The sequence below is a fragment of the Perissodus microlepis genome, chromosome 22 (genome assembly GCF_051167445.1).
Source record: "Perissodus microlepis isolate ML-2025 ecotype Zambia chromosome 22, ASM5116744v1, whole genome shotgun sequence".
Classification (NCBI taxonomy): Eukaryota; Metazoa; Chordata; class Actinopteri; order Cichliformes; family Cichlidae; genus Perissodus; species Perissodus microlepis.
In genome coordinates this window covers 24,842,550-24,869,920 of record NC_140481.1, presented here as the reverse complement: position 1 = coordinate 24,869,920, position 27,371 = coordinate 24,842,550, and the positions used below count along the sequence as shown (strand labels likewise).

General features: G+C 42.2%; 1 protein-coding gene across 11 annotated transcripts in view; it reads right to left on the bottom strand.

Moving 5' to 3' along the window:
• Window positions 1-7,016: 7,016 nt before the first annotated feature.
• LOC146363261 (uncharacterized) overlaps window positions 7,017-27,371 on the bottom strand; it is a 54,190-nt gene continuing 33,835 nt past the window's right edge. For 2 of the 11 annotated variants that reach the window (XM_084918860.1, XM_084918864.1), the window contains 12 exons: window positions 26,527-26,631; window positions 20,027-20,152; window positions 17,346-17,497; window positions 16,342-16,484; window positions 15,596-15,849; window positions 14,311-14,623; window positions 13,794-13,974; window positions 10,510-10,614; window positions 10,349-10,399; window positions 10,201-10,255; window positions 9,002-9,280; window positions 7,017-7,640 (listed from right to left, as the gene is read on the bottom strand). In XM_084918860.1, coding sequence (XP_084774986.1) covers window positions 7,630-7,640; window positions 9,002-9,280; window positions 10,201-10,255; window positions 10,349-10,399; window positions 10,510-10,614; window positions 13,794-13,974; window positions 14,311-14,623; window positions 15,596-15,849; window positions 16,342-16,484; window positions 17,346-17,497; window positions 20,027-20,152; window positions 26,527-26,631 — 1,775 coding nt within the window. In that variant the 3' untranslated portion in view covers window positions 7,017-7,629. The remainder of the gene's footprint in view (window positions 7,641-9,001; window positions 9,281-10,200; window positions 10,256-10,348; window positions 10,400-10,509; window positions 10,615-13,793; window positions 13,975-14,310; window positions 14,624-15,595; window positions 15,850-16,341; window positions 16,485-17,345; window positions 17,498-20,026; window positions 20,153-26,526; window positions 26,632-27,371) is intronic. The other 9 variants (XM_084918861.1, XM_084918865.1, XM_084918862.1 and 6 more) reach the window with 9 other exon arrangements.

Genomic DNA, 27,371 nt, shown 5'->3' with positions numbered 1-27,371 from the left:
TGCCGGAGCAGCTAGTGGTCGTATTTTATCCCCCCGGGAGAAGCTGTCCGTCTTCTATCTCAGCTCACAGAGTGTTTGGGCCGTAAAGACATGGGTCTGTGTGGCACCGGAGAAAACAAACTGACAGCGAGCACACAAACCTGGACAGACCGTGATGCTTTTCATATCACAGTCGCCAAGTGGTTATGCAAAAATCAAACTGTCCTGGAGCATTAGGAGGAAAAGCATTTGCACATTATTATTATGACTCTATTCTCCGAGTTACATCCTATATTTAAATATTCCTGAGAAGTGCGTTGATGGACGCTTTATTTACCTAAAGGTGGAAATCTTGACAAAAATGAGCTTTAACAGGAGAAAGAGTTCATGGAAAGGCAGCAGCTCTGGGAGGCTGCACTCAGGCACGGTGTCACTTTGATATAAATGCTAGCATGCTCATGTCTAGCAGCTATGAAGTGCATTATCAGTTTAAGACAAGAGTGTCCATTTCCTTCCTGAAAACAGTCACACTTAATAGATGATTCACCGACAAAATTTATGATAAACAGCCTGAAATTTCTTCAGAAAATCAGCTTTTCCACATCCAGCCAATCTGCTGTTATTCAAATTGAAATGCTACTCTGATAAATCAGAGAAATTCCTCACCTTAACCAAAGATAAACTTCACTGTGTTATGGCGGACCACAACAGTCTTTCTCAGTGAGAAGGTTAAAAAAACAAAAAACAAAGACTCAGATGATAATCTCCTGTTGTGAAATAAGCAATTGCTACACAACACTTCCTGTTAAATTATTTTGAAAACAAACAATCTCATTTTCTATCCCTTTTCTTTCCGCCAAAGCGTCCAGTAGGCTAGATTGGATCCTGTTGGTGAGCCATTTCTAGCTGCGTGTTCACTGTTTGCAGAATTTATACCTGTGGGGGTTACATCGACATCAGGTTACGGCACAAGCTGCACCAAAGGCTTCAGTGTAGCTGTGACATAGATTTATCTGAGAAGTATAAATCCCATTATTATCAGTGACGACCCAATCCTAACACTAAAGCCTTGATTAAACTCTGCTGTGGACACAAAGTGGCATAAAATGCATAAATTGATGTGGCTGTGTGATGACATCACCTAACACACAAAATGACCAATGTGGTGAGCACAAATGGACCATAATGGAGTCTCCGCTGATGATTGAAAAACCGGCAGACACACAGACATCTGCTCAGGCCCTCGCACTCGCCACCTGATTACAACATTTGCATCACTCAGGACCAAGCGGATCATAGTCGACTCACAAATACGGAAAATACCAGAAAGGCCGAACGCTAAACCTGGGTAGTCAGAATATGCAGTTTACTGCTTTTGTTAATTTGTTCTCAATGCAGGGCTGCATGTTGTAGCGACTCCCAGAGAATCCCAAAGCAATCAGGGAGCAAATAAAATAATAATTCTAACTAATACGGATCAAAAACTATTTACATTCTTCAGCGTATCGGTCATGTTAGTGCACCAGCTATGACTGTGATCTCACAGGGTTAAAACAGACAAAAGTAGTTTTGTCTCTTGGTTCAAATCTCTCGCTTTGGGCCTCCCTGTGTGGATCAATTATGCACATAAATGCACAGAATAAAATTCTGAGTTGAAATGTGTAAAAAAGAAAATGTGGCTGGTAGTGTGAAGCACTTTGAGTGTTCAGTAAGACTGAAAAGGTGCTCTGTAAATGCCAGTCTATCCCATATCAAAGCCTGGAGTTTTAGTTTAAGACTTTAGCATAAAAAAGTTATTTAGTTTAATAGAAGCAACATTTTTCTCAGAGTCGATCTTCTTAATAACTCCAGAGCCGGGTGTGCGGCAGGTTTTTTTAGCCATGCTTTGACTATCCACATCAGCATTTGCATCACTCCTTCCTCATGCTTCTGCAGTGATGACACACCTTATCTGTGACTCTAGTCAAACACTGTGCCATTTTCTTTACTCTTACTCCTGTTACCAGGTTGTAGCTGGGAGGGTTATGAGGTGAGGGGATGATCCAAGTCGCTGACTCTGTTCTCCTCCCCTTTTTCCCCTCAGTATTCACAGTTACCTGTCCTTTTACCTACTGGTCTATCTTCATGTTGGTATTTGTGACTTTATTCTATGTCCCTCATTCCTATCTTTGTTTATTTATCTTCATCTGGCTTTCTGTGATTTTACTTTCTGGCTTTGCCCTGATCAGGCCCCTGTTAGTGTCTGAAGCCATTTTCACTCATACATCAGTATGTTTTGCTCAGTTTCCCTTATTCATATGTAGCAAATAACAGGAAACAATCTATATATAGAGAAATTAGAAGGTACTGAGAGCAGAGGAGGAAGCACACGTGTCCAGTCTGACTGTATTGGGTCTTTACGCTCTCAAACAGACCTCTGTCGGCTCTGCAGTGCATTAGTGAAAACAACTTTTTTGACACTTTGTTTTTTCTCCCACTTCTATTCATGCCTCTCATGTTTCCTACTGGTTTTATCAGTAAACCTGTTGGTTGGACTTCTGCTTTGTCTTCTTAGCAGTTCGATCTCCTTTAGTTGAATGCCCTTTCATTTTATTTGGGTCCTCGCCTTGACAAAGTGTAAGAGGATAGCCCCGCCTCACCTTCGTATTGACTGAGTTCAAACCAGTTCAGTTTCATTTATACATCACCAATTCACAACAACAGTGGCATGAAGGTGATTTATATTGTTAGGGAAGATCCTAAAATACTGGTGAAAGTGGAGAGGAAGAACTCTCTTTTAACAGGAAGAGACCTCCAGCAGAAGCAGGCTCAGGGAGGGGCAGACATCGGCCATGACCAGTTGGGAGGTCAGGGGAAAGAACAGTGAGAAATGAACATGGAGGATAAACAGATCATGGACAGGAGAAGAAAAATATGTAAGGTGTGTAATGGTGGCATTTAAATACAAGAGGAGTGCAGAGGAGGAAAGAGGAAAGGCAGGGGTTTTACACTGATCTGGGAACAGTTCAAGTTAAACACAGGTAGGTTTTGTCTCTGCAAACGTCTTTCTGCTGAAATCCTGTGTTAGTTTTCACCACTCCTCTCCTTTTGTGTAAAAGTTTACTGTCGCTATAGTTCACAGGAGTCCCAAAGCTTTAGAAAATGCTTTTCCAGACTGATGGATGTCAATGACTTTGTTTCTCAGCTGTCTCTACAGATCGCGGGATGATGCTTTGCTTTTTTACACCACTGTCCCCCCAAAAATGACGGCTCTGAAACAACATGGAGTAAGAATGAGCCAGTCTGTAGCGCAGCAAAACTGTTTTGTGATTAGGACACAGATTATTTCCACCTTATTTCTGGCATTTGCATATAATGAATTACATTTAAAATTTCCCCTGTGGCTCAGGATTATCATCTCTGTGTTACAGACTTTCAACAGCAGTAGATTCATTCAGCAGATGTTTAGAAATCCTAGCTTCAATCTGCTTCATCAGACATCACCACCAATAAGTAAATAACTTAATCCACCAATGAGGCTGACAGTAAAACACAAAGAACTACGAGTTGCACTAAACACAGTCCCGTTAATCACAGTCTTTTGTATGCAGGGCTGTGTTATCTGGTGAGTAATCCTTCTAATTATAAAATCATGACCAGGCCAGAGGAGACAGAGTGTCCCCGCCCTGATTCTCTGTACAGATTCACATCTCTGAGCCAAATGGCAGTGTGGTCACAGCGTAACAAGGTCCAGTGTGTTTACTTAGACATTTGATACATCGACAGATGGACTGTGACCCAAACTGTACGACTGCTGCAGGAATAAGGGTGCTGTTTGAGAACAAAGTTGCCTAAACTCCAGCCACAAGGTCTCTAATATTTGGTTGCTATAGTGCATTATAGCAGGTGGGCAGCAAGCCTCATGTGAACAGCTTTGATCCTGTGGCTGGTCTACACCTCAGAAACGTCTGCGGCCACTTCTCCCTTCTGTGCAACCTCAAGCCACAGCCAAACAAATGGGCTGCTACTGAACACCCACTCTGTTAACGCCTCCTTCTTAACAGTATGAAAATACAGTTTTCCCAGAAACCTGACTGAAAAAGGTCTGCTGGCTATCAAATTAAAGCACAAAGGGTAAAACGCTACTCCAAAAACAGCATTGAATTCATGGATTTGTTTGGATCCTAAAATAATTCAGGACTGATAAATATTTCAGGCGCAGACATCATAGTTTTATCTTTTACCTCTGTTTGGGTTCTCTGACGTTTTTACAGCCAGGGGGGAAATCTTCCAAGGACTTTCTGATCATTTTAAAAGTATTTTAACTGGTTTGGGTTTAACGTCACCTGACACAGAGGACTGAATCACATATTTCTCTGTAGTTTCTCTGTAGTTGCCAGCTGTGCAGCACCTTTATTGCGCTTTGCGGACTGATCACGTGACATATCACATATCAGAGTTTTTATTAGCTGAAGGAGGAGATAACAAACACGAAATACTTTATGTCCAAAAGCTCTTTTAGCTCTTTCTATCCTGCAAAAAATGAAGAAAATTGTGGCAGGGGTGTTGTCTTTGGCTCCACTGCAGGGGAGGGGTGGTGCAGAGGACTCAAGGGGCACAGTGCCCGGGAGGTGGATGGAGCAGGTGGAGATATTTACTCTAATGAGGGTTTTTCCTTCTTTTAGTGATGGGGGAGAAGCGAGCTGGAGAGCTGAGGAACATTAGCGTCAGACTTAAAAGCACTGTATACACCATAATAAACGACAAAAAAATACAATCTGAATCTGGTGTGGGTCCTCGTGTGTTCACAAAAATATTCTAGCTTATTAAATTTTTTGAGTTGAAATTGTTTTAAAAATTTTCTATGTTCAGTTTCATAAAGGCTTAACTGACTTCCTGAATCCCAGCCTGCATCAAATACAGAGAAAAATGACAATTATTATTATCTAATCTTATCGAGACAGATTCCCGAGCTGGGACAGAAATATAATAAATAGTGGGATAGTGATAGTTGGAGCGTGGTTTTACTGTAGTGAGTTTTCTCAAATGTATCAGAGAAGCTGCATACAGTAAGTCTAGTTTCTCAAGTTTAAGATGTGCATCTGAGTCAATGTTTGTGTTCAGAAGAATTAGTCTGTGACAATATACTTAACCAGAATTGGTCCCCACAGATGTCTTTCCTTGACTAACAAAAGCAGCCAGATCTAGCCATTTGAGAAAAACATAGATAATTAACACTTTACATTTCAAAAAAATACATTTTTACTATGATACTGGTGATTTTTTTCCTTATGATGATGATGATGATAATAAGAGAATCATCACAGTTGTGGTTCAGGGTCAATGCTGCCCCCTTCTGGAGCTGAATGTGAATCACCACCAAACTGTATTTACCACAGTCTGCTGGGTCTTCTATCTAAATTCGTGAATCTTGTGCCATATGAAGACGTCTCTACAAGTAACTGATGCTGAAAAGGTGAAAACTGGAGGATAAAATTTCACCAAAATGCACTAAACAAATGTGTGATGGTTCAAATTCCTCGCTCAGACCTTCTTCTTCACCTTTAAGTCAGTGTCTGGAGTCACAGTGACGTTTGCTGTGTAATCACCCCTGCGCTGTATTTGAGTTCTTACTCAGTCTTTTGTTTTAATTTCTTCTCCTGCCTTCTGTGTTATCATTTTTAGACTTCATATCTGTGTTGGTTGTTTGCCTTTTGAGTATTTCCTGTTTTAGTTTGAAGTGAAATGTGTCATGTTTTTTAGTATGTTAGTCCTCTCCATGGTGGAGGGGGTTTGTGCCTTAGTGATCCCAGGAGTTATGTTGTCTCGGACAATTTGCCTCTGGTCACAGGTCCTGGGTGAGGAGCCAGATTTAGATGATCCTGTTCAAGAGGAAATCTTGGATCCAAGTGATCTCACCTGGAGCAGGAACACTGGAGTCCCACCCTGCAGCCTGGCCTGGTGGAGAAAAAGTGCTCATTGCCTGAATCAGCTACGTGTCCAACCCCCTGTCTTCCCATCACCTCCAAAAAAATGGGTCTGGAGGTGCTGTTAGGATGGAGCAGCGGTCGAAGGGGAGTTCCTTAGCAGTCTGATTCCTTGCTAACTTTCAGTTCATGTTGGTCTTTCAGACTCCGGCTTATCAGCTTCTAATAAAGCTACATTTCAAAAGAGCCAAACACTCACACCACTTAATCGAACATGCACGTGGGACTGTGGTAGAACAGTTTTGATTTCTTCATCCATATTTACAGGTTTCACTGAAAGGATCCAGGATCATCTCATCACTGCAGGTTTTTCTTTGGCCTCTCTGTAAGCAAATCTAATTTCATTCAGCTCTCTGCAACTCTAAACTTTTACCATAGCAGTTGCAGTCCAAGTCTCTGGGTGTTAACTGCCCAGTTGTCAGCTTAGAAAGGATGCTATCTTGCTCTCCTAACTACTGTTTATAGCTCAGATTATTTATGTCTTGAAAATGAAACCCACGTGTGATGACAGAAGATCACAAATTGTATTAGTCCTGTCACTTAAAGCAGCGGTCTCCAACCTTTTTTGCGCCACGGACCGGTTTATGCCCGACAATATTTTCACGGACCGGCCTTTAATGTCTTGCGGATAAATACAACAAAATAAAACTAGTACTGGTACCGAAAAAAAGAAGATTTATTCATAACACACGTGAAAAGACCCAGGAAAACCGAGTTAACGATCAAAACGATAACAAAATAACGCTGAAAACCGATAAAAACCCTGAAAACCATACATTTCACACCTGAGCCTCAACTCTCGTGGCCCGGTACCGGTCCGAGGCCCGGGGGTTGGGGACCGCTGACTTAAAGAACATAAAAATAGTAAAACCCAAACCTATGGAAGGTTGTTTTTTGCCATAAGTCAGCACTTTTAAACAAATGATAAAGTCATTGCAAAGGTTTTCCCTTCCACTTGCTCCAGAAAGAAAGATAAAAAAGTTAAGTCCAGTGTGGCGAGGGCTGTAAATGTCTGTTAGATGAGCTTTTGTGTATCGCCGACAGACGCACACAAACACACGGAGACCTCGCTCCCTTTCATAAAGCTTTATTTCACAGATCCCCCGTAACAGGAGGCTGAGGCAGCCGGGCTCATTATTCATTTACATACACTGTGGCCAGTCCTTACCGATGCTCCCCGTGTTAAATAACTCAATAATTCAAGACAAAAACAGCAAAACACACACGCACACACACAATGCTCAACTTAAGGTAACAATAACAATATCATAGCGACGGTAATAATAACAACCATTGTCAAATATTATGTATTTCCAGGATTTTATACTGTATTTTCTAAAATTTGTTACACAGTCAGTCATCTTTAAGGTGCACCATAAAATCTGCATGTGACGTTTCGGTAAAACTTGACAAAAATGCTGCACCATAACACGCGGTGAAGACAGAGAATACTTAAGCTTTTTATGTTTTTTAAATGTTTCAGATGAGTTTGTTTCGTTTTTTTTTCCAGCCAGTTCTGCTCCTCCTTGCTGTCGCTCCGCTGTGGATACCGTGGATGTGGATTCAGCGCAGGTGAACGCTGGTTGTTTTGTTTGGCACGCTGTTTTATAAGCCGCTGTGGTGTGGCATGAATCTCATAGCTCAAGCAGAGACGAAAGGCGCGTCTTCGTGGATGTGTGGCGACTCACAGGACCTCTGCGGAGGAGGAAAAGAACAAAACCAGAAGCCTGAGTGTGAGTATCGTTCGTTTTATGTTTGATATGTTCGGTGAAAATGAGACTCGTGTTATATTGAAGGGTGCCAGATTGATTTCGGATGAGGGGACAAGTTTTCAAAGATTGAAAAATAGGTTTTAGGTCCTAAATCCCATCGCAGCTGGGATTCTGTTCTGCCATGATCGATCACTGCAGCTTAATCGTCAAATTAATGAATTTCTCTATCTCAATAAATCATGGTCAGTCCTCCAAATGATCTCTGCTTATTGAAATCTTCATTAGTGCCACTGAAGTCGCCTGAGACTGAGCTATTGCTGCAGTCTTGCACGCTCATCTCTGACTTGATCGTTCTTGGTGGAAACCTGGCTGAACAGAGGTGCTGAGATGACGTGCTCCAGCCTGCACTTATCCCAGCACCTCTGGCCCTGTGGCAGGTTTCAGCAGGACGCTGCCCCCTAAAGGAGCCTAACTAAGACACACCCACTCCACTCCACACTGCTTCAGGAAATCATTCCTACTGTTCTCCATATAACTGAACAATAACTCTTCTTTCTGCGACAGGTGAACTCACCCTTCACACATATTTCTGTGCAGCTGCTTCTTAGATTTATGTGTAAATATGATTTATTAATGCCATTTGAACGATTCTCTTGCCCAACCTCAGTCTTCTTTTCTACTCTTCTTTAACTTAACCTCAATTTAATTTCCTTTTTTTTTAAAATCATTGTTTCATATTGAAAATAAAACTCACAGTATAAGGAACTCAATATGCACCTGTGGCACTTTTAATTTAACTCTGTTGTTTATTTAATGTAGACTAAACTATTTTCATTCTTTTTACCTGCTGCTGTCTCTTTTTGGACACATCTGGCACATGCTGGCCCAACATGTTCATCAGAGGCGACTGTCATCCAGGAATTCCTCAAAAATAGATCCGGACGCTTGCGCAGATGATGTGCATCACGTTCAGGGAAATCCGTACCTCATATTAAACTCCTTCTATATTCTAATATTCTAATGTTCTTAAGCTAGCAGTGGTTTTATGTCTCACTTCTGCCACACTGGGTTTGGTCCTCGATTCTTATCCGAGGGTGGCGTGTTTTCTTGTAAAGTTTAGCTAATAATGGAGCTGCTGTTACCATGAGAAACATTCTTGTGCAGCGGATTTGTAAAAGTAAACCTACTCCTGCAATAATAACACAGTGTTGTTGGGCAGATACAGAATTGTAGTCTTGTTACATTAGCATGCTAATGTTTACCATATGTTTTAGAGTAGATGGGCAGGACTGATAAGCAGCCACCCTGTTGCTCACATTCCTGTTTGATGTTGTGTTTCTGTACCTGCGACATGCTGAGGCTTCATGGGGCCTGTTTTCATCAAGAAGGGCTCTCCTCCCTCGAACGCCATGATCGGCTCACTCACCAGCCCGCTCTGCTGCTGGCTGGGGTTACCGCTGCCGCCACTGTTGTTCAGTTGAATGAGCTCCTCGAAGTCAGTGCCGTTGGCTGAGACGCCGTTTTGGTGCACGGAGGGCTGGACGCCGTTTACGACAACAGGGCTGGAAACGTTTTGTGCTGGGTTGAGCACCGATGCACTGGGGGCCTGCAGGTTTCCAGGAGCTGCAGAGAAATTAGTGGACAAGTAAAGGACATTAACAACCTTTTCAGATGTTTACAGAATCAGTCTAACATTTGGACACATCTACTTATTAAATGCAGCCTTTTCTTTAATATTCTTTAGTCTCTGTCATATGTAAACTGTTAAAATAGCCAAGATCTACCAAAATCTCAAATAACAAGATTATTGTATGTGCAGCTAATCACTTTGAGACAAAACTCCAGGCTTACTTTTGCATTAAGAGGTCAAGTTTAGAGAGTTTTTTTTCTACTTTTAGCTCTTTATGATTTCTTTGGGTCAGTAAAAGCAGTTTTCCCTAATGATCCAGTTAGGCTGGACATACTGGTGGACATACCGCCCACAAAACATTTCTGCTCATGCCTAAGGTGTCACAGCTTAGACAAAAGTCCAGTCCTGGAACAGGAAGGGAAGAAGCTGATGCAGGAAACAGATACCGGAGGTTTTGCCAAAGTTTTCCACAGAAAATGTCATGTTTCCTATCTGCAGGAATCTCCTTCAGGGAAATCTGCCAATCTCTGTGTTTTGTGTCCGGTTACAACAAAGAGGAGGTACACGACAAGCCGAAACAACAGCATACCCTCCCGTGTCACAACAGAAGGAATAAACTGCCTTTTTATAAGGTCATCTCAGGTTTCACCACACTAACCTACTGTGGTGGCATGCACTAGCATTATATTAGCACTCCATTGTCTGGCGGAACCTCAAAGCCAAAGAAAGAATGCCCATTTATTATATACAGTATATTTCCTGGGTTAGTAATAGACCTTTGGGTTGGAAAAGCCCCAGGTGACAATCTCACAAAGGTGGATATAATCTTCGAAAAAGCCAAAGTAGAAACGTGTGAATGAGTACACGTGTTCTTTTGTGACTGATTTAAAGGTTGACGAGGGGTGACGGTTACCTTTACTCGGCTCTGCGTCCTTTCCGTTGACCTGAGGAGACGCTTTGACGTCCTTCTGTGATTGCAAAGAGCAGAACAAGACTCGTGTTATTCCACAAAGACGAGCAAGTGTTCAGTCTGGAGCCTGTTTCGAATGAATCACACCGACCTTATCTCCCGCATCGCTCTTCCGAGTCCTCTTCATGATCTCCTCGAGGCGCTGTGCAGATCAGACAGAGAGATCAGTGCTCTTGTTTTTCAGCTCGACTGTGAACTGTCTGTGACTTTCTGAACTCTCTACAGATGATATTTTTCTCTCTTTGGCCTCACCTTCTTCCTCTCCAGGCGCTCCTGCTCTTCTTTCTGGAAGTGCTTCTCCCTCTCTATGCGCTGACGCTCGGCCTCCTCGCGGGCTTTTGCTTCAGCTTCCTCCCTCTGAAATAAAGAAGATACAAATATGAAGCAAGTTTAAACGTTTTTCACAGTAAAACTAAAAAAAAGAAGAAGAAGTGTCCCTCCTGCTCTAAATCTTACCAAGTAAAAGTTAAAGGTGACCGAGGGTTCAAAAGGGAACGGGATATTAGCCTAACACTGTCCACACAGCTGTACAACATATTATAGGTACTGTAAAGGTAGATTTAATAGGAAAACTTTAGTTTAAATGTACCTAATAAAGTAACATACAGGTAGAAATAAAAGAGAGGCTATATATGAAAGATATTTTCTTGTATTTACAAAACAATGCACTATGATTTTTTGACGTGACTACAGCTGGAATAAGCTGTGATAATACGGCCGCAGTTTGGGGAGGGCCTCGGAGAGGACTGGCAGTGCCTACTGGGCCAGTAAGATCCCCAACTTTCTGAAGACAGCCGTGAGAAAGGACATTTTCAAAGCAAATACCGAGAGCAGGTAATGCAACATAATAATCTATCCATTCTCTTCCGCTTATCCTTTTCAAAGTCGCGGAGGGAGATGGAGCCTATCCCAGTTGTGTTAGGGCGAGAGCCAGGGTACAGCCTGGACAGGTCTCCAGTCTGTCACACAACAACCATTCATACTCACACCTATGGGCAATTTAGGGTTTCCAATTAACCTAACCCCACTAACTGCATGTCTTGGAGAAAAGCCAGAGTACCCAGAGAGAACCCACACAAACGCCACAAAAACTCACACCAGCCTGATGGTGGGCCTGAACTCAGACATTTTTGCTGTGAGGCAACAGTGCTAACCACCGTGCCACCATGCAACATAATAAAAATAGCAAATTAAATAAGCAAACAAGCTCATTTGCGCTATAAACGCTGCGGTTTATCTGGGTGATTGTGGCTGTAACAAAGCTGTTTTTAAACCCTACTCTTTGGCACTTTGAGGCTTTCATCCAGAAGAAAGAAACTCCCTCTGCAAAGGCTGTGAGCTGTCAAATAATATTAAACCAGCCACCTGTTGCATATGTAGACAATTAAAAAAAGAAATAAAAAAGCTTCTTTGAGCATGACAGATAATGCTTGAAGCCCTTTCTTGCACACATCTTTACATTTTGCTAAAATATTTCTTTTTTGAGTCAATAATTGCTTCAAAAATATTTATGAGACTGACTTCTTTTCACCATCTGACACTTGTCATGTGTGCTGCAATCAGCAATCATATGTTGAGTGAGATGGGGCTCCTTACACCATTAAAAAACATGCAACTGAAACCAACTGACCACCAGGGGGCAGCACCTGCTCAGCGTGGTCTGCAGGTCTGCAGCCTTCAGGTCTGACCTCATATTATTTAACCCCCATTACATACTTGACTGGATATTTAAACACACATATGTTTAAAATCCAGCAGTGAAAACAACACAAGGTGTCGTGAGGTGCAGCCAGCTGTTTTTTAAATCTTGCCTGCATCTTCCCCAAGCCCTGCGCATTTTCAGAGCATTTAGCTGAACACTTGAGCGAAATGACCTCTAAAAAAATATGAGGCCACTCCACTGTGAAGCAAGCTCGCTGTCAGGGTGGAACAATGGCCTGATTGAGAGGAGCAGAGGAGTCGAGACGAGCTGAGTGCTTCAGGCATGGCGCGCACTGACGCTGCTTATCCAGAGCCGAGCGACCGAGACAGAGGCAGCACAGGCCCGTCGCTACCCTCCACCATCACAATGGCTCCCTCATCGCCATTATGGAGGTCACCAGCTGGAATGTGCCCACAGCAGACAAGGGCCCTCTGACTGTTAGTGCTCATGAGTGACAGCAGCACATACTCATACTCTTTAATCTGCCCAGATGCCAGACAGTCACAGAGGCTGATGTTTGGGCTCACAGCAGCACAGTTTCCTGCGCATTAATCTGCCCAGATGGTAAATGGGCTTACTGCATGTGGGGATCACTGGGATTCATGGTGGTTAATGGAAAATTAAAGTGGGGTTTCACAGCAAAGGGTATTTACAGTGGAGTTGATGATCTGTCAGGAACGGGTGTCTGATTCTCACTGGATTACCACAAACACGCCGAAGGGGTTAAAGGATAATTCTGGTTTATTTCAACGAAGTGTATTTCCCACTAATGTGGCCATTGTAGCTCTCTGGGTCACTCTGGATGTATACTATAAAAATGTGACTTTTCGATGCTGATGTTTCAGAACATTATGGCCCAAGCCCACGGAAGCTCGTTTCAACCAGTGACCTCAAAATTTCAACTTTCTACGTCACACTTCTGAGAAAATAACTCGAAACTGACACAATAACTTGAAATTTTGAGTTATTACTTCAAAATTTGGGACAAACACCCAAAACTTTTGGAAACAAGCTTCCATACATCCAGTAGACTTCCATACTTTCCCCTTTGACTTTTCTCAGTAATTATGCCTCTGAGCATTTAAATTTAGGGAGAGAAGAGCTCTCAATCAGACAGCACAGCACTGAGATTTTTTTTATTTATTGCCTTATTGCTTTTTGATCAGCTTCTAAGTTTCTCTTTTTGCACTGTGATGCTTATTTCCTCATGAACACCCCACCTAACACTTTATTTTTTGCCCATCATGTTAAAGCTTTGTTCTGCACTAACTCGCACATCCCTGCCTTCTCTCCTCATGTCCTCTGGCTTTTTCCTTTTTCATTAAGTTGCACCTTCTCATTTCCTTTGCCCTACTGCCTGTGACCTGGAAATCAATCTCAGAAAGGATGTCTTGAAATCCTTGAATGTATGTGGAGGACAGAGGGGAGAGGAGGCTTGCAGGAGGAGCCATAATCGAGGATGCACAAGTGGATCCTTTGCACCCTTCAAAGTATGAAGAAACAGCTGAATGCTGAAGGCAGACAACCTCAAGAGAAGTGGTAAACTTTGGTCCATGTGTGCATTTTATCATATTACGGTTATCATGGTGTGATGGAAGGCAACTCGAATCATTGTTACCCTCCTGAAGCCTTTGTGTGGACTAAATGAAATGTACTGAAGCATATTTATACCAGAATCTATTCATTTTTTTACTGACTAAGCTTAAAGCCCGGGACTAAACCATCATTAAACCCTCGTTCACCAGCGTTCCTACCTCCTGGATTCACGTATGCACTGGTCTTAAGTTGGAATGGCATAATCTGCAGCGTCTTAATAACTCCTATCATCACCCACCTGTCTCTGCAGCCTCTCGTTCTCCTCCTGCTCGACCTTCGCTCTCTCCTGCGCCTCCTTCTCCTCCTGAGCTCTCCTGGCTTCGTCTCTCAGGCGCTGCTGCTCGGCCATGAAGCGAGCCTCCTCCTCCCTGCGCTTCCTCTCCTCTGCTTCCCGGGCCCTTGCCTCCTCCTGCATGATCCTGAGGAGAAGTTTCTGCGTTACAAGCTGCATTCGCATCAGCGGTCTGTGGTGCCCTCTCCTAAATAATATCTTTTTTGAACGTGTGCCTGAGATGATGCGTTTTATTATGTTGTAGGTTTGCTGATTATTCACTGTAACTGTGTTGCTTTAATGTTTTGTTTACTAGTGAGTTAGTGAGTGTTTATTTGGGTTTAGATCACAGCACAATGTTAGGTGTTTATCCAAAATCTCTACAGTTTTCCACTGCCTTACAAACTCAGGAAAACATGGCCTGTCATGCATTGTGTTATCATATTTTATGAGGCACACAGTCCGTGTGGACAGCAGGTCTCACTTCTTCTTTTGCTCCTGCTCCAGACGCTCCTGCTCCTCTCTCTCCCGTTGCTCTCGGGCTTGTCTGCGTTTCTCTGCGAGGACGCGAGCGGCCTCCTCTGGGTCGTTAGTGCCTGCCGACGGCCTGCTGCTGGCCGGTGCGGCCGGGGTGGAGGCGGCAGCAGGTGCAGGAGAAGGAGCGGGATTGCTGACGGTGGTCGCCACAGGTTCTATGCTCAGTACAGTTGGAGGAGCTGCTGATACGACCGGCGGGCCGGGAGAAAGAGGAGTGGCCGGTGCGGAGGACACCACGATGGCGGGAACGTTACCCGGGGCTGATAGAGAGGCGAGAAAGAGACGTTTTAACAGTTAGGTCTGATTTAGCATTTAATCAATTTTAAAGCTTCCAGTGTTATAAAGGAAGCCACACAGCGCAGATCACAGCGAAAGCGTGAAAAGACATTTTGTCAGACACCATGAGCGAGTGCGTCAATCACGGCTCGCCGCTTTCCTCCTCTTTAAACAAAAGAGCAGCTTCAACATGACGGCGTACTGACAGTCCTCTCCAGACATTTTCTAGATCTATCATTGTTTCTGTGATTTACACACATTTTATTTGTCACCACAAAGCTGAATCACGTTCTATCACAAAACTAAAGCTGAATTTAAAGATGGCTGCATGTTTTAGCTTCTGTTTTCTTTATCGTTTTCACTGAACAGATGCAATCGATAATGAAGGAATTATAGATTTGCCTACAAATTGAACATGACTTAGATGCTTCTATCAGAAATGCACGTTAAAACTTCTTATTAACATCCTCCTGGATGCAGGCTTGAGCATTTGATTTCGACAGGACATCGGTGACCACTCTAGGGTGAGGATTGTGGTTTTATTTTTGCCCGCTGGAAAGCAAAAGTCCTAAAACGTCTGTTTGGTCCACTTAACTAAAAATATATTTTTTTAAAAAACAAGCGGTGAATAGATCACCTGTTACATACTGTACGTCAAGAGGTTATAGAACCAGATATTACAGATATGAATTATTAGTTTTCTGCTGCACGTTTCACGGAAGAGTCACAAAACTGTCATTAAATTAATCGTGAAGTTCAGTTCCTGATGCATTCAGGTCACTGTAAGCTGAGCTTTCGCAGAGTAACCAACACACACACACACACACACACACACACACACACACACACACACACACACACACACACACACACACACACTGATTACTGCTTGGTGAATGTCAGCCAAAACCTCCAGGTCACCTTGAAGCCACAGACATCATCAGTGTGATACCCACACTCACTCTTTTTCTCCTCTGAAGTGTCGGGCTGCTGGGGTTTGTGGCCCGTTTCCACGGTGACAGCAGAAACCGCCTGGGGCTGCACTCTGGCAGGCGTCTGGGCCCGTTTCGGTCGGGTCTTGATGCCGGGAGGAGGAGGCGTTTTCTTGCCCGTGGGGGTCTTCGCGGCACCTGTTGCTGGCACCAGCGGGGACAGGGGGCGACTTTTGGGGGCGGCAGGTGACGGAGGTCTGTTTTTGGGCCTCGGGGTGCTGAGGAGCAGACAGGAGGTGAAATATGAGCAGGAGAACGAGTACCAGAGATGAGAGAGAGGGGGGAAACGACATTTCAGATCAGTGCAGGAAAAGGTAAAAAGGTTCCCAGTGCGCAACATAAAAAAACAAAACTAGGTCATGTGGAAGTTGGGAGTGACTCGATGTGAAACTCCACATTCAGCCGTCATGAATCTCTGCAGAGAGCCGTCATTTCCTCCTGTGCATCACTCAGGAGGAAAACCCGATTCTGTCTGAGAACTCCAAGTCTCACTCTAACAGACCTGCTGCTAGAGTCCAGCAGCGTCTCTTTTAAACGTTAGGTTACTCCACCTTCGACCATCTGCCACACATTAATCTGCTCCAAGGCTAAAGCAGTCTATCTCCCAGCTTCTCGCCTACATTAACACAGAGTTAATTAACCGTTTGTTTAATAAACCACAGCTTTTGGACATATTTATCTGATGTAAAGCAGGTAATCTGCTGCGATACCTGGTCTCTGGCCTGGATCTCTGGATCGTGGTCGTAGGCGATGCCGTCTGTCTTTTCTTCTGCACTTTCTCTTTTGTGAGAGCGCTCTTCTCTTTTTCATTCTCTCGCTCTTTGTCCTTCTTCTCTTTCTTCTTTTTATCCACCTTGAAGGAAGAGATGAGACAAATAGCCAGTTTTTACCTTATTATATAATCGTGTAATTTAAAGCCTGCTGGAGCTGGAAAATGAAACCCAGTTCATTATAGCTGCAGTCTTCTGAATTTTATTAGGTATAATACTTTTCATAAGGTTTGTGTGTGATTCATGCTGTGTGCTGTAGAAAGACTCCAATTTGCTTTCCCCTGTTTGGGTTTGTTCGTTATTTGTTAAGTTGGATTTGTTATTCAAGGTTTTCTCTGCACGTAATTTTTGGCACCATGCAGTGATGTTTTTATAAAAGGAAGTTTTGTTATTTCTGGGCTTCATTTACCATCCATGTTCATCGAACCACCTCCTGGAAAAAAATGTCTCGTTAGCTGTTGTTTTTATGGCATTAACTGGAGCTTTAAAATTAATTTTACTCCACTGAAAACTAACTAAAACTTTTACTACTCTGTGTACTCTGTTCAAGCTATTTTAGCTCCTCCCCCTTTAAGCCAACTGCCTTCTGACTGGCTGCCCCTCACAAGTAGAATGTTTAAGCAGATGGTGGGTGTGGCCTCTCTGGCTGAGATGACCATAATAGGGCTGTCACTCCTCCTGTCACTCATCATTCGAATCCTAGAGTGGAAAATTCTGTCTGAAGATTACTTGATGACTAGTGACCTTTGACCTGATCTGAAACTTTGGTCCATTATGACAGTTTTGTTACGATGAACAACACACAACAATTATTTATATGAAGTATTGATTAGAATATGATCAATCCTGATACAGATTTCTGTTACCATAGCAGGATATCAGGGCTACTTAGTGAAAATGATAATATACTCAAAAACTGTTTAATCCTAATCACGCGCTCCTACCGGGGTGGAGTTTCGTCGGCGTTGGCGCTGGGTGATGTCCGGCGTGCTGGCTGAGGAGACCCTCCAGCGCTCTGCGGTGTTCTGGTGCGGGTGATGATGGGAGCAGGCGTTCAGCGGGCTGGCCGAGGCTGAACGGGAGCAGTGGTGAGAGTCTGAGTGACAAACAAACATGCAGAGAGCGGCAGCAGGGCCGAGGTCACACACACATACAAACACACACCATGCAGGGTGGTAAAAACCCCACGGTGAGGCCACACGGCGAACACGACATGCTGACCCTGCTGACCGACAAAGTGACGGAAGCCGAGCTGAAGGTGGCGGATTGATCACACTCAAAACACAATCAAATTTTATTGCTTTCCATTGTAGCTTTATATTTAATTAAAGCATCTTTGCACTTTATAAGACAACACTAGCTCGAGCTACATTTCGCCTCATCAACGTTGAATATGAGTTTTACTTAAAAATAGAACAAAATTCTGAAAAAGTAATAGAAATGCACAGATGATGGAGGTCATGTCTTAAAGCTCATGTCTTCCAGAAGGTTTTGGACAATGACACATTTGTTTGGTAGTTTTGCATCTGTACACCAAGTCAGTGGACTTTAAATCAACCAACCCAGATGTGAGCCAAGTGCAGACTTTCAGCTTTAATTAAAGACATTTAATAAAACTAACTGTCAAGCAATTACTGCCATTTTTATAAGTAGTCCTTCATTTCCAGAGGTTCAAAAGTACGTAGAAAAACTCACTTATGTTTAAATAGAAGGATCATATCCTGGTTGTTTGACTTTGGTGGTGTACAGAGGGGAAATTACAAACTGTCTTTGTCCAAAACCCTGTGGACCAAACTGTGTGACCAAAAGCTCCAGAAAGAAAACAATAAATGTCAGGTTCAGATTACAGAATATATCTTTTCTGTCACTGTGTCAGATTAGGTGAATGTTACATCATAAATTAATGTTGATCTCCAACCAATCGTAGCTTGGCTCTCATGTCATGTTACTGGGCAGAAAAAAAAGGGACAAACAAACTAAATAAACAATTATGCAACAAGTGACAGATACTGGCAGTCAAAAAAATATCGCAAGAGAGGCGAGTTTGCTTTTTACTTCACTTTGTTTAAGTACCTACTTACAAAACTATTACTATCTCTTATGTTAATGGGTTGGTTTTTAACGGGTCTTCTATCTATGAAAAGGCTGCTTTTAGTATTTTTCTTTTGCCCCCAGAGCCTTCTTTACAGCATAACTCTCGTTCTCAATCTAACAAAATGGTAATTGGAATCTCACAGGAATTATCTAAAAGATCTATAAAAAGTTGTTATGTTAACTTCTTTTTACTGAGAAGTATTAGAATAGAGCGCTCTAAAATAAATTTGCTCTATTTATTTTTTACTTTAATATCATGAACTACTGTATAGTAACATCTGTGGTGTCACGGGTCAATTTCGACCCATGTTTTCAATTCCAAGCATAGCTCGTTTTCATATCAAATCAGATTATGTAGTATTTGCCTGGATTGCTGGACATGTATCGCCATAAGGAGCATTTTCCTTGGGGCAAAATCTTCACCCACTGTCACCTCAGGCTCTGGGTTGACCTTCCGTGAAATGAGCTGCACACATCTCTCCCATACATCCCTGATGGGAGCAAGCTCATCAGATAGTGCTCTAGTATCTCTGTTGTAAAATCTGCTGATATTATTCATAAGTCTGAAGTAACATTGTTGCCTGGAAAATAGTTCTGCCTGTCGATGTGTCAGAGACTGTCAGTGATCTTGTTGCTGTGTTCACTCCAGCACACCGTCATTCCAAATGTGTCATGGACTGCTTACATCCATGACAACAGTACAAGGCCTCCAACAGATGTTACCACTTTTGGATTTGTATGTTTCGGCAGGAGCAGCTTCAACACCCGTGACCTCCTCATCAAAGTTGTATCATTGTCCTCTGGTTGATAGTTATATCGTCCTCCTCCTCCTCAGAAAGAGGGTCATCCATGTTGCTGTGCTGTTCTGGTTCTGCTGAGGCTTACCCACATGACCGACTACACAAAACATTATGCCACATTTAACTAAAAAACATATTTACAGCCCGGCTGTAATCTTTATAGTTAGTTCTTCACTTCGTAACAGCTCTAAGGAAGGTGAGCTTTTTTTAAAATTATCCACGCGTCCTGTTTGTTGCTTCTGGACTTTTGATGGAACTTTTATGTTTTGATTTACTACCAGTTTGTTCTGAACGCTGCCTCCCTGGGTCTCTGCATTCGGGTCCACACTTCCTCACACTCCAAGCTATGGCAAGGATTAAAAACAATCTAACAGCTTTGTGTTGGCACTGGTTGACATGAAGGGATTTACGACCTCATCATCGTTCATTTTTCTGTCTGTATCATTCAGACTGAGAAGTTTTTGTGATGATATTGTGTAGCCTGAACTCGGCATAAATGTACCACGAAGTAAACCAAAGCACAGTTTAGGACAAACATACCACATGCTCCACAAAGGATAAAAAGAACGGGGGAAGATTAGGATCTTATTCCGTTTTGTTTGATTCACAGCAAACAAACTCTTTCCCTTTTATGAAAGGAATGAAAAAAATCACTACAGACAATAAGACGTGTGTGCACAGAAGCAGAGGTTAAGCAGAGTAAGGGTAGAAAGGTATAGCAGGTGTCTTACACTCACGAGAGTCACTGTTGTTGAGGAGGGTGGCGGCGCTGCGGCTGCGGGCCAGGAAGGACAGCGTCGGCGTCATGAGCCGCTCCACGATCCGGCTCTCCCACGGGCTGAGGCGCAGGCTGCGGGCTGACACAAGAGGGCGCTGTCAGTGTCGAGTTAGTGTTACAGCAGATACTCCTCTTACACACTAAAAAACCTCCCACTTTACACTTTCACGCACACTCACACACCCTCTCTACATCCGATGCAGAGTGGAGTTTTTATGCTGCATTCGTGTGCTGCTGAAAACCTCACGAAAACACACACATGAAGCCGGATGAGGAAATGTTACCTGGTTATGATGTAAACACCTGTAAATAAACACCTTCATCGTGTGTTTATTTAGCCAGACAAACCCTCAGACCGTCAATGTGTTTGTGTCTTCAGGGTTTGAATTCTCAGACAGGAATAAAATGCAGATTAGTCCACAGGATTTTACATGAGTTTCCACCTGCACCTGAATGCACGCTCATCTACAGAAACATTTCTGGGAAGCATCAACGCTCACTGGTTGATTCGAATATCAGCAGGTGGAACCAAGAAATTAAATATGATTAAATTTCAATTTTTTATTTGATTTATAAATACTTTATTCCAAATCGCTTTGTACAATAAAATCTGTTCTTTTTGTTGGGGTTTGGTTCCCAGCATCCTGTGAGTCAAAAGCTCTGTATGATATCAAACAGGCATATTATTTACACGATCATCTGCACACACCTATAAGCGAGTGCAGAAGCCCCACCCACCTGCTGTTCAAACCTTTGGTTTGCAACAGGCAGCCAATCAGAGAAAATTCTCCAAAGAGTAGATAATAATGGATAAACTGGAGGCCTAAGACAAGAATTAATATATGATTTAAAGGTAAAACTTCAACAGGAGGAAATAGAGCAACTGTAGGAACTATTTTCAACAGCGGATTAATACTCATTTGGTGTTCTGGAGGGAATAGTTTGTGGCAGCACTCTGACAGTAAAAAAAACTGCATGTCACGGAGATTTTGAGCAACAATGGAGCCCCATAAAGCAGTTTATTCATGGGATTTGTGGACAATAGGAAAAATAGGAAATCCCCAGACTCCTGAGCTCAGTGCTTCTTTAGCTCTGACCGCTGAGGTTTAACTCATCCAGTGAGTCTTACTGCTGCTGAGAAATGTTTGGTCAAACTCCAGCCTGCCTTTCAGATATGATGAGACTCAACACTGAAGAGAAGTCGTACAGGATGAACGCCTAAACATGTTGTGCACAAAGACATCAAATATTAAAAAAAACAAAACCCACACACACAGAGGAGTGTCCCCAGTTCATTTTAACGACTTACCACTCAAAAACAAAATCAGGTAAGACCCACTTTGGCCATTTACACGACCCCACACTAACTGCTAAGAGCCCTCAGAGTTTTCTGGTTTCTGTGCTGTTTGTCCTGCAAGCACAGACGCACTCCTCCGACCTGAACATGGCTCTGCGTGCTTCTTTAGCGAGTCTCGTGATAAAGGGTCAGCGTGCAACAACAGGAGGATATAATCCAACAGATTGTAATAAAGGGTGGGAGAAAGAAAGAATAAATGGCACTCACAGGAGCGCACGTACACGTGGTTTGAGTCAAGTTTTGACGATAAAGACGTATACAGATGGGTGTGCATTTTAATACATACAGAACAAAGTAAAACTGGGCGGTGTATGTATATGCTGAAACTAAAACAGCAAACATTGAATACAACATTTTTAATGATTTATAGATTATAGATAATGATGATTTACAATATTTAAAGCAGTAAACAGTGTGGTGTTAAAGCACCAATAACAACAATCTATTTATCTAATCAGTTACATAATGACAATTTCTACTATCAATGTTAACATTTTAACATTTAGCCCTTCTTGCTTCTTAGATGGTTTTCTTTTCTAATCCATGCAGCATACTGTAAGAAAAACTATGTATTTTTAGTATTTATCTAAATGACTAACACATATTATTACACTGTACCAATATGTAGAACTCTAGAACATTTATTTTTTTAGCATACCGCTGCTAATTAAAGAGGTCTGAGAGGAAACTAGACTCTCATCAGGGTCAAGTGAGAAATGTAAAGAAGCAGGACGAAGCATGAAGTTTGTGCTCGTTTGCCACGAGTGTGGTAAATGTATCTGTTTTTCCTGGAGCTAAGCTTTAAGTAGTTTTTCCACAATAAATAAAAGATGAATATACTCTGTATTTTCCCTGGCTTAAACTCAGCTGTTTTTCCAGAGAATTTTCTGTGAATAGTATTATTAAACTAAAAGAAACTGAAGTAAAACCACAGCCTTAAAAACATGATGCCACGTTTAACAAATGACAGAAGAAAGCAGAACTCGTACTTTCACTTCTACCAGCATCACTTGGTAATTCGATATTGTTATTGTCTCAATAACATCACGTACTGGTGTCAAACATGCAGACCGGGGGCCAAAAACAGCTCAGCAAACTGTATCATTTAAGTGTGAAAACTGGAGTAAACCCCTTAGTTACTGTTACTTTTCAATAATGGTAAAAAACAAAAGTACAAAAACATGGTAAGCCTTTTGTGGTGATGCCAACCCAAATACTCAACAGTGGAAATGTCTGAAAGGTTAAAAGTATTTTTAGATATAGAGAAGTTTTTTTTATGGTTCATTATTAAATGAGAAAAGCTGGGTGAAATACTTTCTGTTGTCAGTTGTTTAAATGTAAAAAGTGGTAACTTTAATTTAAGCTTTTTTGGCTACTGTTACAAAAGCTGGGGAAAAATTAAAGATTTAAGCAAACGCTTTTAGGTTCGGTCCACTCGAGATGAAATTAGGCTGCACATCACACCCAGGATCTAAAATGAGTTTGACAGTCTTGCTTTCACTGTTTGGTCCAAAACCCCACAGATAGACAGAGTCTCACTGTGACGTCCGTCAATTTACGACAGCTGGTCGGGTTTTTAGCGACTTCCTGTCTGTTGTCCGGTAATTTTAACCAACAACATGCTTTTTAGAGAGGCTTCGTCCATGTGTGACGATGACGTTCAGATTCTTTTCATTCCTCTGTTTTAATGACACACAACAGCCAGAGTGTGAGACACCTCACCTACAGACAAACACCACACGTACACAAGGGTCAGTGTGATCAGAGCTGCTACGACTCATTCGAGATGCCGCCACTCTTAAACCTCCACCGTAAAGGCAGTCACCTCTGCTGCACACAGGACAGATCCTTCTCACAGCATGTTTTATGACAAACTGATAACCCGACTACCTCCTGTTGCTAAGCAACAGTGTTTTCCCTCCTCCTCTTCCTTCTCCAATGCGGCAAAGGGAGGCTGAGCTGCCGCCTGCTGATCGACCGTTCACCTCGAGGTACCTACATCTGTAAACGTCACCATCCCGCCACCCTCTGCAAACTGGCCCAGAGACAGCAGCTCTGCTATCGACCGTCCTTTCATGTGCCTGCAGTATCGGAGTGTCTGTATTAGTGATGATCAAGCACAAAATCTGAATCTGTATTGTGTTCGCGAGCGAGCCGATAACCGAGCTGGTGGGTGATACGATCAATAATAACACATCATGAGGCATGACGAAATGAGATGAAGACAGTGTCGCTTAAGTGTGTATGTGGGAACTCGGGAGATTGATAAAAGAAGTCTGATAGAGCAATTTAGACATACTATTGTACTGCTGACAAAAAGACAACTGCTCAGTTTGTTACAAGCTGAAAAATATCTTAAAGCTACTACTTCTATTTATTATTATGATTAAATTTCTAATTGTCAGCATTTACCTGAAATTATTCAGTTCTTGTAAAATAACATTTCTTGTTATTATTAACTAACTCCTTAAATATTCGAAAGACAATTACAATTGGCCTGAAAATCCAGTTTTTAGAAAAATATTTAGTGAAATATTTTAAATATTTGTTACATGGTTTACAACATGTTACAACAGTTTCAGATATTTGAAATATTATTTTAATGGAATGGAAAAATATTACCTACAGCAAAAAAAGAAAAATCCAAATCTGTTGTGCATTTTCATCCAATTCTTGTGGCAATTTGTGAAACGGTCACAACTTTAAATTTACTAATTTTTGTCTATGACTATTTTTTGTTTTTAAAGAGTGAAAAAAGTTTGCATTTTGACGCTGGAGGGGTTGGCGGCGGCGTGAATGTGGCTTGTTTATAGTAAAAGGTCTCTGAAATCTCAGCTGAGTACACATATAACGGACATAAATCTGAGACAACATGCAAGAGCTTTATATAAATATATATATAGCAAACCTAGATCTGTCAAGTTGTGTGCAACACCCACAATGTAATTAACGGCAACGACAGAAATACTCGAGTAGTTTTTTCATGTCACTGATGAGCTACGGTGAAACTGTCATACTAACTCAGGTTGATGGCTATGCTTCCAAGTACTCCATTTTATCATTTTCCCTCTGAAGCAAAACTTTGTGTTAAGTACTAATAAAAACATGCCAGCATGCTAACACAGTAAACTAAGGGAATTTTAAATATGCTAAAAGTCTGCGTGTTAGCATTGGGAGCATGTTAGCATGCTGATGTTGCTGTTTAGCTTGATATATGTGCACAGTGCACACACACGGTGTAGAAATAATCGTGCTAACGCCCATTTAAGTTAGACCAACAATTCAGGAAATTAGAAAATCCACTTCTAAGCATAAACACGATCTTGGAGAAAAAAAACTTTCAACTTCTTGTTGAACCTTACAGAGCTAGCTCGCACAGTTTCATGATGAGTTTCTTATTTTAACTGCAGGGCTTGTTGCTTAATTTTAAGCACTGTTTGAACAAGAGGAATGATGTAATATATACTTGAAAAGTATCTTTACATAAACCTAAAAGTAAGAAACTGAGAAAATGTCTTATACTACAGTCAAAAAACTGTATCTGATATCTGCGTGCTGGTGTTGTGGCTGCATCGTTATAATAACGTCTGTCCAGGATCAAAATTTTAACAGATTAATCACATTGGTGATGTCATAGCTTTTCAATGTGGGGAAAAGGGAAAAAATGCATCTGTTTATATAAAACTCTTCTAAAACAAACGTTCAGCTTGGTTTTAGTTCATTTTGGTCATTCAAAATTTTTGGCTAATGCTAAACTAAATGCTCAGACACCATCATTGGTCATGGCAATGTTGATCCTGGATCAACATTATTATGATGATAAAAGAATAACACCAACACAGGGAAAATAATGGCTGGAGACTGTGGCATGACCGAAACTATTAACCGTGTGAGCTTGTTGCCTTTGAAACATTTGCTTTAGTCTTGCAGTCAGATGCCATCATCAAAGTGGCTTTTGGTGCGATAAAACAAATAAAACAGCGTCAGTCTGATATTAGTCTCCTACCAGCTTGTGATTGAATAGAGTCAAGCTAGCAATTATGTGCAATCTGTTTGTAACAATTCAGTGATTATGAACAAATCTGTTGCCATTAGCTGCAAAGCTGTTGCTGTCAGCATACACAGAAATTCACAGTATCTACTTATGGTGAGAGTCCAGCCATAACCTTACAGGCTTGAAACAGAAGTTCCTCTACAAATAGTTGTTGCTGCTGGATGGCGATTTAAATGACATGGGTGCACAGCAACCTTGCTTGTTTACACTCATATAATCAGAATACAACCAGTTGAGTAACGCCCCTATTGCAAAGAGATGCATCCCAGCTAATTAGCACTCATCAGCACAGATTGATTGCAATGTTTTGGCAATCTGTCTGTGTTTATTACTGTCAAACCCTTGAGATCAAAACTACTTGCAGATTCCCTGGACCACTACTGATGTTTCTTAGTCGCGATGAAGTTTCTGTCCTTTTTTACTCTAGTGTGACTGAGCCATTATATCGATAAACATGTAAAACCAAAGGAAACAATCCAATATTGTATAGTTTAAGGCAGCATAAAAATATATATTTGCATTTAGTTGCTAAACTTGATTCACTTGCAACAATCACACTATACCTTCCACCTATACCATCACCATCACCACCACCACCAGCACAGCCAACCACCAACAGTACAGTGGAGGGGACAACCAAAAAGGAGGTGACAAGATGTGAACTTATAAGCCTATGAAACACCAAAATATACCACAAAATATGGCTCAGTGATGTCAAGGTGAAAGGGAGGCTGATCAAAAATGCAGAGGAGACTCAAATCAATGACAAGCCACCAACTGAAATTAAAGAAAAAAGTAAAAAAAAGAAAAACCACGATGCACACGAGACCGAGAGCGTGATTAAGAGGAGGGAGTAGGTGGTAAATGACCAGTCACCAAGCACAGGCAGGCAGGCAGGCCACCAGAGACGACAGTTATAATAAAACAAAACCAGATTAGGGTAAGAGGAGAAGGGGAAGGTGAAAAAGGAGGGGGATGAACTGGAAGGGAAAGGGAGAGGGAAGAGGAAGCCTGGTGGACACTGACGTCGGGTCGTCCTTACTTCTGTTGGGGGAGTTCCAGAGCGTGGCAGAGGACTTGGACAGCCTGTTGTTAATGACAGGGTCCACCTGTCTCGGCAAGTTGACCGTGGAGGCCGAGCATCTGCCTGCACCGGAGAGAACGCAACAGACAACAACTGTTCACAAGGCGGCCGGGGTGCAGGCGGCGGCCCCAGCTGAGGGCTGACAAGAGATGGGGCTGCTTTGGTTGGATCATGCAGCTGTGAACAGGGACTCACCGTTTTCTGAGATTAGGCTCACTATCATCTAATCTGGAGTCAGATTTGGAGGGAAATGGGGAGGAAATTTGGGGGAAAGTGTGGGAAGGGGGGGTGTAGTTAGAAGTCACATTTCAGAGTAAATACCTCGAGCTTTCTTCCTGCTACCAAAACTAAAATATCACTCACGTTTCCACACACAATCAGGGCCTTTCACACTTTGGAGGAGAGGTAACTGTGCTGACCTCAGCACCACCCCGTCACACAGCATTAACAGAAGTTTGAAAAAGGGGAAATAAGTTCACAGCTCCCTGAAAAAACACACTTCACACTTCTGATCTAATGAAACGTGAGCGTGACGGCTACCTTCAAGCTCATCTTTCTGAGTTTAAATGAACAACTGTGACGCTCAGGACTGATTTTTGCCCAAACAACAGTGAGGAATTACGAGTGGTATAATCATAAATTACTGAGTAGGTCATCTGCCCCTGGTACCCCACCCTTGTGACAGCAAACCCTTCATGAGCTATTTCCTTGAGTTGCATCAGCTGAAGCAGTGAGTCACAAGTCTGTGCAGCACAAAGACTTGAGTTAACAGAGAGAAAATCATACATATGTGCTTGTATTAC